At 38.9% G+C, this 16,718-nt stretch overlaps 1 protein-coding gene across 7 annotated transcripts in view; it reads right to left on the bottom strand.

Annotated features, from left to right (window-relative positions):
• Positions 1 to 16,464, bottom strand: part of NSUN6 (NOP2/Sun RNA methyltransferase 6) — a 110,228-nt gene extending 93,764 nt beyond the window's left edge. For 6 of the 7 annotated variants that reach the window (XM_061178123.1, XM_061178118.1, XM_061178128.1 and 3 more), the window contains exons 1-2: positions 15,991 to 16,464; positions 13,429 to 13,584 (exon numbers count right to left, since the gene is read on the bottom strand). In XM_061178123.1, the coding sequence (XP_061034106.1) occupies positions 13,429 to 13,442 (14 nt within the window). In that variant the 5' untranslated portion in view covers positions 13,443 to 13,584; positions 15,991 to 16,464. Of the gene's footprint in view, positions 1 to 9,056; positions 9,137 to 13,428; positions 13,585 to 15,990 lie in introns of all 7 variants that reach the window. The other variant, XM_061178143.1, reaches the window with a different exon arrangement.
• Between the last annotated feature and the right edge of the window lie 254 nt (positions 16,465 to 16,718).

Genomic DNA, 16,718 nt, shown 5'->3' with positions numbered 1-16,718 from the left:
TTAGCCAAACCTGATCACTTTTGTCATGAACCACCATCTATTTTCACACCTCTGTACTTTTTGCATATGTTTTCTCTCTATCTCGCATACCCTTACCTACTTTATCTCCTCATCCACCTAATTCTTACTCACCTTCAAGGCTCAACTGAAGTAACATCTATTTGGAGAAAATCTTTACCCACTTCTTCACACTCAGCCCTTCTTCTATGCTCTGATGGTATTTAATTCACACCCCTACCATGGCATCTATTGCAGTTTGACTTGTACCAATATTCCCTGCTTTTAGAAACTATGTTTCATCCATCTTTACAACGTCTTTGGGTCTCACACATAGCACCAATTCAAAAAATATCTTGTGAAATGGAACCTTGTAGTGTTAATCAGAAAGTTTCTACGAGAATAACCATTGCATGGCGAGAAGAGAATGGGAGACCACAAAGATGAGTCTTAACATAGTGGGCCAGAACTGCTATCCTTTCTTTGGAAGGCCTGGTGACAAGGCTGGTCCTCGGCTAGTGTTTTGGAACTTAGAATCAGGGGAGTTCCCACTATTAACTGATAAGGGGAGCTCACTGTGCCTACACTGTTTGTAACAATGTATTTGTAAACAAATAATATGGTTTATGGTGGACACTGACTTTCCTTCTGGGAGGCTGGAATTTGGGTACATACCAGGCAGGAGGTACCCACACAACCTGCCCTGAATGAAAATCCTGGATGCCGTGTCTCATTAGAGCTTCCCTGGCTGGTGACATCTCATGTATATGTTGTCAAGCTTGTTTACTGAGGGAGTTAAGTGCACCCTGTATGACTCCACTGGAAAAAGACCCTACAGCTTGCAAATGGTTTTCCCTAGACCTCATGCCATGCACCTTTTATTTTGTTGATTTTCCTTCAGATTCTTTCACTGATTAAATCATAGTCACGCATACGATTATATGCTGAGTCCTCTGAGTCCTCCTAGGGAATCACAGAGCCAGGGAGTGGTCTTGGGGATCCCTCAACACAAGAAGTAATTGTATAAAAATGTAAGATAGCACATGCAAGTGTCAAGGTGTACATCAGCTTCACTGAAGTTTTAGCGAGGAAATGTAGAAGTTGACGTAGGGCCATAAAAAATACTAAAAGCTTGATTTTTATTGAAATGTTTCTAAATAAAGGAGTGAAGCAACAACATTAAAGAAAGATGATTTTCCAATTGAACAGTAATAAAGATTGGAGGAAAAATAGTAAGAAGGTACTTAATTGCACACAGCCAAAAATAAAAATAAATAGTATAAAAAACATTATTTAAAAAATACTCTTGTATCGATGTAGAAAACAAACTTACGGTCATGGGGGGAGAGGAACGATAAATTGGGAGATTGGGATTGACATACACACACTACTATATATAAAATAGATAACTAATAAGGACCTACTGTATACACAGGGAACTCTACTCAATACTCTGTAATAACCTATATGGGAAAAGAATCTAAAAAAGAGTGGATATATGTAGATGTATACCTGATTCACTTTGCTGTACAACAGAAACTAACACAACATTGTAAATCAACTATACTCCAATAAATATTTTTAAAAAAATACTCTTGTATTGGGAGTGGGGGGGAATGAATTAGGAGTTTGGGATTAACATATACACACTATATAAAACAGACAACCAACAAGGGCCTACTGTATAGCACAGGGAACTACACTCAATATTCTGTAACAGCTTATAAGGGAAAAGAATCTGAAAAGGAATATTTAACTGAGTCACTTTGCTGTACACCTGAAACTAACAACACACTGTAAATCAACTATAATTTGATTAAAAAATAAAAAATAAAAAATACTCTTGTATCAAGAGAAGCCTGGCATTCAATTTTCTCTAAGTTTTTCAATAAAGTTGACACTGATACCATCAAAATCAGCATTGCAACCTTATGTTCAATCTAATTACCAGTGATAAAACCTTCCTAACATTAAAATATATTTGATCAGTAAATTAAATAGCATGTTAAATAAAATGAGGGAATCTGAATTTTATGGTGAGAAATTACTTTTTAAATTGTTTACTGTCTATAAATAGTTTAACTTATGTTTTGATATCTTAAATAATTGGATGATGTTGAGCTTCTAGTAAAAGATTAGTCAAAGAGTAAAAGTATAAATATATTCCTTTTTCTAAAGCCCACAGAAATGGGGAAAGAAAAATCTGAAAGAAAATTCCATTTGCAGACCAGAGCCTCCCATCAAGCCTCTTAGATAGCCCCAACCACCAGAGGGCAGACAGCAGAAGCAAGAAAAACTATAATCCTGCAGCCTGTGGAACAAAAACCACATTCACAGAAAGACAGACAAGATGAAAAGGCAGAGGGCTATATACCAGATGAAGGAACAAGATAAAACCCCAGAAAAACAACTAAATGAAGTGGAGATAGGCAACCTTCCAGAAAAAGAATTCAGAATAATGATAGTGAAGATGATCCAGGACCTCGGAATAAGAATGGAGGCAAAGATTGAGACGATGCAAGAAATGTTTAACAAAGACCTAGAAGAATTAAAGACCAAACAAACAGAGATGAACAATACAATAACTGAAATGAAAACTACACTAGAAGGAATCAATAGCAGAATAACTGAGACAGAAGAACGGATAAGTGACCTGGAAGACAGAATGGTGGAATTCACTGCTGCAGAACAGACTAAAGAAAAAAGAATGAAAAGAAATGAAGACAGCCTAAGAGACCTCTGGGACAACATTAAACACAACAACATTTGCATTATAGGGGTCCCAGAAGGAGAAGAGAGAGAGAAGGGACCCGAGAAAATATTTGAAGAGATTATAGTCGAAAACTTCCCTAACATGGGAAAGGAAATAGCCACCCAAGTCCACGAAGTGCAGCGAGTCCCATACAGGATAAACCCAAGGAGAAACATGCCAAGACACATAGTAATCAAATTGGCAAAAACTAAAGACAAAGAAAAATTACTGAAAGCAGCAAGGGAAAAACGACAAATAACATACAAGGGAACTCCCATAAGGTTAACAGCTGATTTCTCAGCAGAAACTCTACAAGCCAGAAGGGAGTGGCATGATATACTTAAGGTGATGAAAGGGAAGAACCTACAACCAAGATTACTCTAGCCGGCAAGGATCTCATTCAGATTTGATGGAGAAATCAAAAGCTTTACAGACAAGCAAAAGCTAAGAGAATTCAGCACCACCAAACCAGCTCTACAACAAATGCTAAAGGAACTTCTCTAAGTGGGAAACAACAAGAGAAGAAAAGGACCTACAAAAACAAACCCAAAACAATTAAGAAAATGGTCATAGGAACATACATATCGATAATTACCTTAAACGTGAATGGATTAAATGCTCTAACCAAAAGACACAGGCTTGCTGAATGGATACAAAAACAAGAACCATATATATGCTGTCTACAAGAGACCCACTTCAGACCTAGGGACACATACAGACTGAAAGTGAGGGGATGGAAAAAGATATTCCATGCAAATGGAAATCAAAAGAAAGCTGGAGTAGCTATACTCATATCAGATAAAATAGACATTAAAATAAAGAATGTTACAAGAGACAAGGAAGGACACTTCATAATGATCAAGGGATCAATCCAAGAAGAAGATATAACAATTATAAATATATATGCACCTAACATAGGAGCACCTCAATACATAAGGCAACTGCTAACAGCTATAAAAGAGGAAATCGACAGTAACACAATAATAGTGGGGGACTTTAACACCTCACTTACATCAATGGACAGATCATCCAAAATGAAAATAAATAAGGAAACAGAAGCTTTAAATGATACAACAGACCAGATAGATTTAATTGATATTTATAGGACATTCCATCCAAAAACAGCAGATTACACTTTCTTCTCAAGTGCGCACAGAACATTCTCCAGGATAGATCACATCTTGGGTCACAAGTCAAACCTCAGTAAATTTAAGAAAATTGAAATCATACCAAGCATCTTTTCTGACCACAACGCTATGAGATTAGAAATGAATTACAGGGAAAAAAACGTAAAAAACACAAACACATGGAGGCTAAACAATACATTACTAAATAACCAAGAGATCACTGAAGAAATCAAAGAGGAAATCAAAAAATACCTAGAGACAAATGACAATGAAAACACGACGATCCAAAACCTATGGGATGCAGCAAAAGCAGTTCTAAGAGGGAAGTTTATAGTTATACAAGCCTACCTAAAGAAACAAGAAAAATCTCAAGTAAACAATCTAACCTTACACCTAAAGGAACTAGAAAAAGAAAAAAAAAAAATTCCATTTGCAAGAAAACTAAGAAACAGTTATTACCCAAATGATTAAGAATAATTAGCTAACACAGTAAAATTTGGATCAAACCTAGTTCCTCAACAGGGTATGAGTGCTTCTGAAAAGGAAAGGGTTCTGGGCGCCTAAACAAATATCTACTGCTTAGATCCAGGACCAGAGGGTCAGATAGAAAAAAGGAGAATCTGGGAATGTCTTGTCAGTGTCCTGTTCCCTGCAGATAAAGATGAAAGAGGATCTGGACTGGCAAAATTGGCACAAGCAGACAATCTGTGTTTTCTGTAACAAAACTGGACAAACTGCCTAGAAGTAGCTAAGGGAAGAGAAGGGAAAGCGCAGCCAACTCTGTCACTCCTCCCCTGAGTTCACTAAGCGTAAACAAAAATTAAAGCCCCCAACAGAAAAGCTATGAGCTGGACCCCCTCTCACACGGAGGCTTAGTCTTCATCAGCTCAGCTCACCAGGACTAGAGCTGTGCCACTAGGAAAGACCTGGTGAAAGAATTTCTGAAAGACACATCTGATGAGTTGTCTAGGCATACACTTGACCCGACGTGCAAACTAGGTGAATCTATGTGAAAGTTTTCATTCAAGGATTCATTCAAACTGGGAACTATGTGTAGATACAGAGGGCCCTGTCTACCCTCAGGTTCTGCATCCATGGATTCAACCAACCGCAGACGAAAAAAAATTTTTTTTAATTCCAGAAAATTCCTAAAAGCAAAACTTGAATTTGCTGTGCACTGGCAACTACATACATAGTATTAAGTATTGTAAGTAATCTAGAAATGATTTAAATCATTTAAATGAAGGATGTGCATGAGTTATATGCAAACACTACACCATTTTATACGAGACTTGAGCATCTGTGATTATTGGTATGTTGGGGTGGAGCGGGGTATCCTGGAACCAATCTCCCATGGATACCAAGGTACGTCCATAGTACTAAACAAAGTTGTAATAAACAAAAGGCAGTACAAAATGTACAGACCAAAAAAGGGCAGAATTTCAAATAACCTCTCTATAGTTTCAAAGAAACTAAAAAGAACCTTAAAAAAGGGATATAATAACAACAACAAGATTAAAAAAATAAAGAACAAAAGTGAACTAGCCAAGCTCAGCAAGTAAAAGATAGTAAATCCTCTGAAATTAAAGAGTTAATGTAACAGGCTTGCGACAGCTATTCTTAGAAAGGCCAGCTTGGAAGGTTGGCCCTTGGCCAGCATCTGGAAACTTGACTAGCAAACAGTTCCCAGCACTGATATAAAACCACCTCTTATAAGAGTGAATTACTGTTCCTAAACTGTTCGTCCAAGCAGTGTGGTCATGCTGAACACCTGCTTTCCTTTTGGGAGCCTGGAATTTCGTTACATGCCAGGCAGAGGGCACCCAGATGACCAGCACCCAACTAAAACCTTGGGTGCTGGGTCTCTAATGGGCTCCTCTCATAGACAATGATTCTATACACGTCACAACTGACTGCTGGAGGGATGAAGCCTGTCCTGGTAGCTCCATGGGGAGAGACTCCTGGAAGCTTGCGCCTGGTTTCCTCCAGACTTTACCCCACATGCCTTTTCCCTCTGCTGATTCTGCTTTTGTACCCCTTTCGTGTAATAAATCCCCGCCATGAGCCTAACTAGATGCTGAGTCCTGTGAGTCCTTCCAGCCCGTCACAAGACCCTGGGCTGTCTGGGGGTGTCCCAACACAGGGAGCATCTGCACTGGAAATCCAACATATAGAGTACCAGTGTCCTCCTAACAGAGAAGGCGGAAATATGTAACAGAAAAATATTCAAAGAACTACCAGAAGACTTGTAATTTAAAAATTACATTGCATTTCAATAAAAACTAAGGAGAATAATAATTATTATAATAAGTATTAATAATAATAATTATTATTATAAGGTATATCCCAGCAAAGTTTCTAAAGTCCAGTGCCTAAGAATCCCATAGATCTCCAAGTGAAAAATCAAGATTCTGTTGTAAGGGGGAAAATATTTTTTGGCCTCAGATTTCTTCGTAGCAACACGTGAGGCCGTAAGATTGTAGAAGCAATGTCTACAAAGGGCTGAGGGAAACAACATGTGACCTGAAATGACTATAATCAGCCTATAAGTTGTTGTTTAAATATAAAGGCAACAAGCAGTTCTCAAGCGAGAAAGGAAACAGAGCGTACAAGAGACATACTTGGGAGAAGGGAAGCAGGCGCTGGAGCCCTGCTAAATGACGCTATTCGATCAACCAAGAGATCAATTAAGATAAAGAACGCAGAAATAAACTGCCAATAGGGCTACAAGCAAGCACTGCATTCATCTGAATTATGCTTGTAGAATAAAAATGTTACAAGGCTTTACAATGTTAAAAAACTAACAGTAAATAAAAATTGGTTGGTGGAGGTTTTAGGGCAAATTTAAGCATAAGAATTTCTTCAATTTTCATGGTGGAAAGTCAAAAGATACCTAATAAAAGTGATGATGAGTTTAAAAGGCAAAAAAGAGCCGAACTGTTCCTTTTAGAAATGAAAGGTAGGTATATGAATCCACAATCCTAAAAGATTTCTTAGTGCTTAGTGCTTAGTTCTTAGTGCTTTCCTGTAGTTTGTGTTTTATAGTTCACTAATGTTTTAACTTTTTTTAACTTTTTATTCACTTTCGGCTGCGTTTTTGGTCTTCGTTGCTGAGCGCGGGCTTCCTCTAGTTGCCGTGAGCGGGAGCTACTCTTTGTTGCGGTGCTCAGGCTTCTCTTGTTGTGGCGCACGGGATCTAGGGGCATGGGCTTCAGTAGTTGTGGCGCACGGGCTTAGCTGCTCCGCGGCATGTGGGATCTTCCCAGACCAGGGCTCAAACCCATGTCCCCTGCATTAGCAGGCAGATTCTTAACCACTGCACCACCAGGGAAGTCCCCACTAATGTTTTAATGAGTAGTTTAGCTCACTACAAAGAACAGATGAAAGGATTATTACGTAGCCAGTAAAAAGAATGAAATAGTGTTATACAGGATTATGGAAAACTATGGAGTCCACGGTACATTCTGAAATGAATCGCGGGTCTCAAAAGACCTGTGACTGTGATCAACTGTAGTAACTAATTGGTTTAAAACTAGGAGATGAAAGAAATCAGAACAGTGGTTTCCTGGTAGGGGGGCAGAATGCAGAGAATTTTCTGGGTGATGGAAATGGTGTATATCTTGATGGGGGTGAGTCTTGACTACACAGTTGTATGAATTTACCAAAACTCAGCAAACAGTACACTTAGTTAAGATCTCTGCATTTCACTAATGCAAATTCCCCCTTAACAAAGAGCTAGAAGAAGGAGTTTACAAAATCGGGACTTGCCTGGTGGTCCAGTGGTAAAGAATCCGCCTTCCAACGCAGGGGACGCGGTTTCAATCCCTGGTTGGGGAACTAAGATCCCATATGCCGCAGGGCAACTAAGCCCACGCGCCACAACTACGGAGCTCGCACACCTCAACGAGAGCCCGCGTGCTGCAGACTAGAGCCCACGCACCACAACTAGAGAGAAGCCCCCGCGCCGCAACGAAAGATCCCGCAAGCCTCAACGAAGATCCCGTGTGCCACAACTAAGACCCGACAGAGCCAAAAAAATTTTTAAAAAAAGAGTTTACAAAATCAATTTTTTTAATTGCAGAAGTAATATGTGCTTACAGTAAAAAAAAGTAAGACAGAAATGTTACAAGTGAAAATCTCCTCCTACCCAGTTTCTCCCAATCCAACTTCCTCAGAGTTAATCCCTGTCAACAGTTGGGTATGTTATACCCTTCCAGACTTTTTTCCGTATATAAATAAATATATATAAGTCTGTAGTTGTGTGTGTTTTTTAATTGCAAAAGAAATGTGATTTTTTACATTCCTACATAGAGCAACATGCTTTTGGTATTTAATTTATTGAGAACATCACCTTTTATTTGTACATATAATTCTCCCACATTAAAGGCCATATAAAAAAAATAATAAAGGCCATATAACATTCCACTGCGTGGATAAACCAAAAACCACTGCTCTACTGCTGACCACTAAATTACTTTAAAGCTTTAACAAAATGAGCATTTTTATGTTTATTATAAGTCTTAGGGGTATTAAAAAATTTTTATCACAATTAGGGATTTTCAATACAACTCCCATTATAATATGAAAGCCTATTTTTTCAATTTTTAAACACACCCCTTCCAAACACATAGTATCTGTTCTACTCAGAGAACAAACACAGTAATTTAACATAACTGTGAATTAATAAAATTTTACAAACATATCAATTATGAAAGTAGGAAACGTTGCTTTGTATTTTTGTTGTAGCCCAAAAAAGTTTTAATTTAGCAGTGGACTCAAGATATACAAGTAAACAAACATAAAAGTAATTTTCTTACAGAATGGAAAAAAATCAATCACTGCACAGCAGAAACTAACACAACACTGTAAAGCAATTATACTCCAATAAAGATGTTTAAAAAAAAAAAGAAAACGTGATACAACACAGAAAAAAAAAATCAATCACTGCACTAAATGCAACTACAATGCATTACTCTCAAGGTATCTGGGCCCATTCCTAGTGTTCTTTTGTAATATTTTCCATGAAAGACTACAGAGTCAGCATTTATCAAGTTTGTGAATTCCTATCTAAATAAAATGGCTAATAATGGAGAAACTTAGTACTTTCACCAAACAGTAAAAAAGAACCTGTGACATTTTTATTTAGAAGAATACAATTTGAAAATGAAATAGTTACAAACCTAGGTCCAATAACAGGAATAAGTAAGACATCCTGAAGGTCTGGATGTTGAAGAATAGGAAAACTTAATCCATTAAACTGCTGTTAAAAATAAACACATAGGATTATAAAGCAATCAATATATTGGTTAAATTTCAAATTACAGAGCTTTTCAGTGTCATTACCTAGCAGAGCATGGTAATGAGCTTGATTTAGGGTATTTTCACTTTATTCCACGGGATACTATAAAAAAAATCAAAGACTTCAAAACAACAACGTTTTCTCTATAATTTGATTCTCAAGTATCTTGACTTCTTTACAAGTAAAAGGCTCAATTTTGCTTACTGTTTTTGACTTTGTAAACACGAACTATGTTGACCTTACATGACTTACTCTGAAAACACGTATCCAATATAGAATTGCATGAATAGGACATTAAAGATTGAGATTATTATATATTATCAACACTGGATGCCATGTCAGTTGGATGATGCTTTCTGGCAAAGGCTCAGGATTTTCAGTATCCTCTACCATACTTGGCCTTCAGACTGGGAATAAGTGCAGGGCCAGTGGTACAGGTGCTGGGGCCAACTCCCAGTCTCATGGGAGCCAACTCTGTGCAGCTCTTCCCAATGCCATGGTCATGCTGGTAGCTTGAAATCGACCAGAGTGGGAGCATTTACACCACAAAACTCAGCAAACACCACACACCAGCGTTATTTTTCCCAGAAAGTGGGTTGTGCAGGATGTACCAGCACACCACAGCTGCAGGCGGAAGACAACTGGGCACTCCACGCGGAAGAGAGGACTGGACAGCAAGGGCTGTGTACCCTGTCAGAGGGCAACACGCAAATACTGGAGAACACGTCTCCGCCGTGTAGGCTAGGGATTATCAACTCACTCATGTTCACGTAATACACCAAAGAGCAATGACCGTAATAGATATTTGCATTGCCTTGTAGCATCCATACACTACCTACAGAAAACTTCCCAAATCAACCTATTTCTAAGTTGATAAGGAAACAGAAAAAAAAATTCTTCAGATTTTAGAAATCAACTATATTTCTACCAAGTCAACAGCTCTTCTGCCTTCTGCTTCTTCCAGGCAAAGGATACTGTGAACTAACCATATCCAACAGAGTAGTAAGAAATCTTAACGGCAAACTCATTCAAACAAACCTCTCTCCCTTGTTTTTCCCCTCTCTCCCTCATATTCTCTCATTGTTTGATACCTTACAGCATCCAGGCTATGGATCCTTCCAAGGAGAAGAGAATGAATTTTGCCATTTGTTTTTGTTTTGCTTTGGAAGTACTATTTCTTTATACTATAGAAATATTCTACATAGAGATCAATCCTCCTCAGGGCAAGGTTTTCCTTCTCTCCCTTTTTATCAGATATTAAAATGATACAGAAATAAAACTTTTATAAAACCACACGTCTGTAACTTCCATAAAACACCACAAACTTTTTTTTTAAACCAAGCATATCATCTGCTTGTTTTTCTGTTTGTTTCAACCCCATGCCCTTTCGAAAACAGCCTTAGTGAGGTTAATTTACATACCATAAAATGTACCCATTTTAAATGCACAATTCAATGATTTTTAGTAAATTTACAGAAGTGTGCGACCATCGCTAGAATCCAGTTTTAGATCCCGTCCATCAACACACTATGATTCCTCAAGCTCATCTGCAGCCAATCCCTGTTCCCAGCTCCAACCCCAGGCAACCACTACCCTACTTTCTTTCTCTAGAAATCTGCCTTTTCGAGACATCTCATATAAACAGGATCATACAATGCAGACTGTCTTGTGTGTGGCTTCTTTCACTCACTATAGTGTTTCTGAGGTTCACCCAAGTGGTAGCATGTATCAGTTCACCACTTTCATTGCTGTACTGCTCCACTGTGTCAACATACCACGTTTTGTTTTTCTATTCACCAGTCGATGGACATTTGGATAGCTTCTCCCTTTTGGTTATTATGAACAATGCTGCTATTAATGTTCATGCCCAAGCCTTTGCATGGACGTATGTTTTCATGTCTCTTGGGTAGACACCTAGGAGTGGAATTGCTGGGTTGTACAGTAAATTTATGTTTAACTTTTCAAGAGACCACCAAACTGTCTTCCAAAGAAGCCAAACCACTTGACTTTCCCACCTGCAACGTATGAACGTTCCAGTTTCTCCACATCCTTCACCAGTCAAATGAAATTTTAAATGATTAAATTTCAATATGTGACACAGAGATACTTGGAGACAAAGCACCCACTCATATACCGTTCAGGATATGTCTTTAGGACACACATGAGCTTGGGACATGGCAAAAGAAAGGAGATGTACAATCTAAAACCTCCTGCGAATCTCTTTTCCTGCTAGAAACAGGCACTGCTCAAACCACCAGATTCTTACCTAGTGCCCACGACCCAACCTCCTCAGTCTTATCTTAACCTTCAAGGAAAGGGACTCAAAAGCCCAGAGTGATTTCGTCTGCCTGATCTTAGATACAACCCCTGAGATCTTCTATTCCCATCAGACTGGGATCCTAGGTTATCTAAGCTCTAGGAATAATTTGCTAGAAAAGAAAACAATCTGGATCTGCCTGAGTTATGGACACCTTACAGGCCTCAGAACAGTTTCCTTCATACTGAAAACCTACATGCATGACTACATAAAAGTAATAATCTTAGTTGCTTAGAGGAACTGCTTATATTTTATGCCTAATGCCATTACTCTCAATAAAATTACCACTCTTATTAAAAATCACATTAACCTTTCTCCAAGTCTTATTTAAAATTATTATACGAAGTTTTGCTCTCATACAGCCAGAAATCGTAGCTGGTTCTTCTTACAACCTGGTCATCTCCTCACAACTTGAAGTTCATAGAATTGTTCTTAAAGAGAGTATGATAAACATTCCATAAATGTAATGAGATTAAAGACAAAAAATAAATGAATCAAACAACAAGGTCCTATTTGTACAACACGGGGAACTATATTCAATATCCTGTAATAAACCATAATGGAAAAGAATATGAAAAAGAATATTTATATGCATAACAGTCATTTTGCTGTACAGCAGAAATTAACACAACCTTGTATATCAACTATACATCAATAACATTTTTAAAAAAGAATCAATACCAGTGAAAATTCTCTGAAAATTTCTGTAAGTTATATCCAGAGTAAACTGATAACACAGCCTGTGATATACAAATGCAAGTCTTTTAAGCATGCTTACCCCTTCCTTCTCATTTAGGCAGTAATTAGGTAGAAATAGGTCTGCTGACACCTACCATGGTCATTTGTTAGAAGAGATTTAATAACTACAAAATGCAACTTGAAGTACCCCCTTCAAGCATCTGTTTTCCTCCATCTTACATTTCTTTGGAGGCAAGTTTCAGTGCACAGTGTATGAAACACAAAATGCACAGCTTTGGGGTTTTCTTTCTGGTTTAAAAAAAATTTTAATACAATTTTCAAAGGTTACCTTTCATTTACAGTTACTACAAAACATTGGCTGTATTTCCCATGTTGTACAACACATCCTTGAGCCTGTCCTACACCCAATAGTTTGTCCCTCCCACTCCCCACCCCTATATTGCCCCTCCCCCCCCCCCCACTGGTAACCACTCGTTTGTATCTGTGAGTCTGCTTCTTTCCTGTTATATTCACTAGTTAGTTGTATTTTTTAGATTCCACATATAAGTGATATCATGCAGTATTTGTCTTTCACTACCTGACTTATTTCACTTATAAAATGTACAGCTTTTGAAAGCAAAGAAGACAATATAAACAAGAAAATTCCGATATTATTTTTCTGCTTAGAACTTTAAAAATGCCATTTTATAATACTGTTTTCACTTATAGAAAATGAGTATTATGCCAAAACTATTTTATTGGTTGAAAAAAAAAAAATTTGTGTTGTTTTATCTTTAAAATATATCTTTACATTATTTAATTTCCTGCTTTTAGTATATTTAATTAAATTATTATATTAAAATAAAAAATATAATCCTACAGGTAATCAGTAGGCACCTCCTTACCTCTGGGCTCACCTTGGCTATGTGATCTGCCCTCATGGTCGTTATACGCTGCTTATTACAATATCACAGACTTTTAGAGTTAGAATGGACCGCTTATGTATTTTAATGACGAAGCAATGGAGGCCCGGAGGGGTTGAGTGACCTATCCAGTCACTAAATTAATTCAGAATCAGAAGTACTAGGTTCAAGTTCTAGCATGAGCACTCACTATGTAACCTTGAACAACATTCGTGATCCTCAATTTCCTTATCTGTAAACTTGTAATAGTATATCGTTCACATATTAGTGAGAAGTGACATGACATAGATTGTAGAAATCTAATTCTGTACATAATGACAAAAATGTGCACGAACCTTCTGAAGCTCATCAAATAACAGATTTTTCACATGTTGTACTGAGGCTAGATGCGTATTTACTCTGACAGTAGTGAATGATGGAGGGTGGGACAACTTATGTAACAGAGTTTCAAACTTCCTTTCTGCTTCTTCTTTACCTAAAGCAGATACAACCTGAAAAGAAGAAAAGAACAAGTTAATGTTTCAGTTTCATTATACAAATTAAAAATATTAAGCAGGCTATATGTCTATACATTTGTTCCAACTAATGAAACATCATTCAGCAACTGTTCGGTTCCATTTCACTTTTCTGTATTGCTTATGTGTTAATAACACTAAGGGAATCGCGATATTTCACAGGGTTATGCTAATAAACACCTAGTGAAACACCAGACAAAAAGGGCTTAGAAAACCCTGCCTCGGGCTTCCCTGGTGGTGCAGTGGCTAAGAATCTGCCTGCCAATGCAGGGGACACAGGTTCGAGCCCTGGTCTGGAAAGATCCCACATGCCGTGGAGCAACTAGGCCAGTGTGCCACAACTACTGAGCCTGTGCTCTAGAGCCCAAGAGCCACAACTACTGAAGCCCGTGCACCTAGAGCCCGTGCTCCGCAACAAGAGCAGCCACCGCAATGAGAAGCCCACGCACCGCAACGAAGAGTAGCCCCCGCTCACCACAACTAGAGAAAGCCCGCGTGCAGCAACAAAGACCCAAGACAGCCAAAAATTTTTTTTAAATTTTAAAAATTTTTAAAAAAACACTGCCTCACTTCAAAGCATTATGAACATTTTTAATATATCTGCTACATTTATTCATATAAATTCAGGATTTCACTCTACTTATTTCTAAAAACAGTTACATCACTTCTGTAGAACTAGTTCCTTGCTAACCTTGTATCCTAGAGCAAGTTGGTTAGTAACGTTTTAAAACACCAATATTTGAAGAATAAGTAACACTGATACCGTCACCCAAAGAGCCCCCATAACATCAGCTTCTTAATATGGTATTATTAAATGTAACAGATAGATATTGTCCAAAAAAAGACAGGTAGCAAGATACCTGTCAGAAATAAAGTTATAAAGACTCACAAACGACCAAGTTTCCTTGTAATTAACTAAAGCTTTTGAGACACGTATTTCCCCATTTTTTGTCATCTTTGACTATACCCTGCCTCACAGAATCTTCATAAACCACTTGCCAGCCTAATAATCCACTAGCCTAAAAATATTAGTACTCTCTTAAGGTTTGTTTTTTTTAACTGAATATTCCATTACCTTTGATACTTTTTACAAAGGGATGGTTTTTCTTTTTGTAAAATCGTATAGTTAGTGGGTTTGAGGCAGAAGTGGTGTCAAAGACAGACATTTGCATCTTTTTTTATAAAACAATGTTAACCATTTTAAAAATTGCTGGGGAAAAAAACTGCTGACTGCCTCTATTTCTCTTAATACGCTCCTTATAGTATAAGTTCTTTTAAATTAATAAGATATTTTTTCTTCCATACTGTCTTGCCCCTTAACATAATCTCTGGAAATAAAATGTAGAAATCAAACCCAGAAGTCATGGCTTCAGCAACATCTCTGAAAATGAGTAACATTTATGCGGCTTCACTTCGAATAGAAAACCAAAGATTTGGAAAATACAAAGTTGCCTACAGGGAGGATGGTAAGGTGGAGAGAGCACAGGCTTGGCAATAAAAGACAATCAACATTCATTGAGGACTTCTGTGCTCTGCACGGCCGGCAGCACACAGAAGGAACATTTGTGGAGGACCTATTAGGCGCCAAAACGATGCCAGGTACTTGCACTTATGATTAATACGTTAAAACAACAACCTTGAAAATTTAGTACTGTTAACCGTCCTCAAATTTCACAGAAAAGGAAAGAAAGGTTAAGGGATGTGGAGTAACTGACTCAAAGCCCTGGGATGCAAACCAGGGGCTTGGGGTCCTAAATCCATTCCTTTTCCCATTGAACCTGAGGTCTTTACCTTCACATTTCAACACTGTTACATGACAGCAGTGTCACTTTGATTCAGTAACGTCGCTCTTTGGACCCTCAGTTCTCTCACCTATAAAAAATGCGGAGGAACTCTCTACCAAAAAAAGACTGCACAGACTAAGTGTAAAGGTCTGCAGTTCATCGAGCACAACTGGTGGCATTTAAGAAGCACTCACTGAATGATAGTAAACCTTCCACCTGAGTGCCAGGGCAGGCGCTGTTAAGAGTACAGGCGTTTCTTCTCTACAGGACTTAAATTCTCGGAGACGGGGAGCTTGTCTTGCTCACCCTTGTAATCCTTTCAGTGCATTCCTGCCGCCAGACACACAACCGCTTTTTCCCCCTCCCTCCTTCCCCATTCCTAAATGTTAAAACATACACCCCATACACCTCTTAGCTCGGAAAGCATTCATTAAATACCTGCAGAAAGATATTAGCATATTTTACATTCGGAAAGACGAATACTAAGAAACAACGGCTGTAAACATTTGATAGCCTTTTAGATTATTTTTCTGTTTCTCTAGAGCGTGTAAATATTTGAATTTTTGCAAATAGCATCTAACGTGTTTATCTGACCTACCTCCTCATTCATAAAGCCCGCTTTCAGATAGTTTTCAACCTCAAGTCTCAAAGATATTTTAGGGAAAACAGACATTTTCCTATCGCTTAGGTCTCCTCCTCCACGAGAAATGCTGGAAAACGGTGGTTTTTCTCTCTCCGAATTACACGGAGCGTCTGGGCAATGAACCCCACCCACAACGTGCCGGGACCACCGATGCCCGGGAAGAGAGCGCTGCTCACGCCGAGTTAAAATGGGAAACGCGGAGGAATCTTCCACGCCTTCTGGAGCGTGGCCAGTTTGGGGCGGCTTCCTCTCCTCCCAGGTCCTTCTTTAGCGACGCCCACGGAAATCACTGCGAGGCAATGCCACTCACGTTGCAGAAAAGAAAAAAAAAAAAAGCTGTGAGGAGTGAATCCGCCGTGAACTGGGCAGATGTGGAAACCAGGCTGGGAACACCTCGGCCTAATCTCCAGTGCCTCGGCCCCTGTTTCTCGGCAGAAAGCCGCTTCCGGCATGCGTCACTTCCGGCAATGCGGCCCACCCCTCCTTCCCCTGCCCTCCAATCCGCAGCCGCAGATTGCCGCTACGTCACGTCGCCGGAGTTTCCCAGCTCCGCCCGCGGCGCATCCACGTGCAGCGGACCTGGGCGGGCGCTTTAAGGGGATGGAGGAGGCGCTGCCTCCGGGATCTGCAAACAGGCCCAGCTGTCGGGCGGAGGTGGGCGGGCAGAGCTGGGTGCCAATTGG

This window comes from Eubalaena glacialis, chromosome 2 (genome assembly GCF_028564815.1).
Source record: "Eubalaena glacialis isolate mEubGla1 chromosome 2, mEubGla1.1.hap2.+ XY, whole genome shotgun sequence".
In the NCBI taxonomy this organism is placed as follows: Eukaryota; Metazoa; Chordata; class Mammalia; order Artiodactyla; family Balaenidae; genus Eubalaena; species Eubalaena glacialis.
This window is presented reverse-complemented; position numbering and strand designations above follow the sequence as displayed.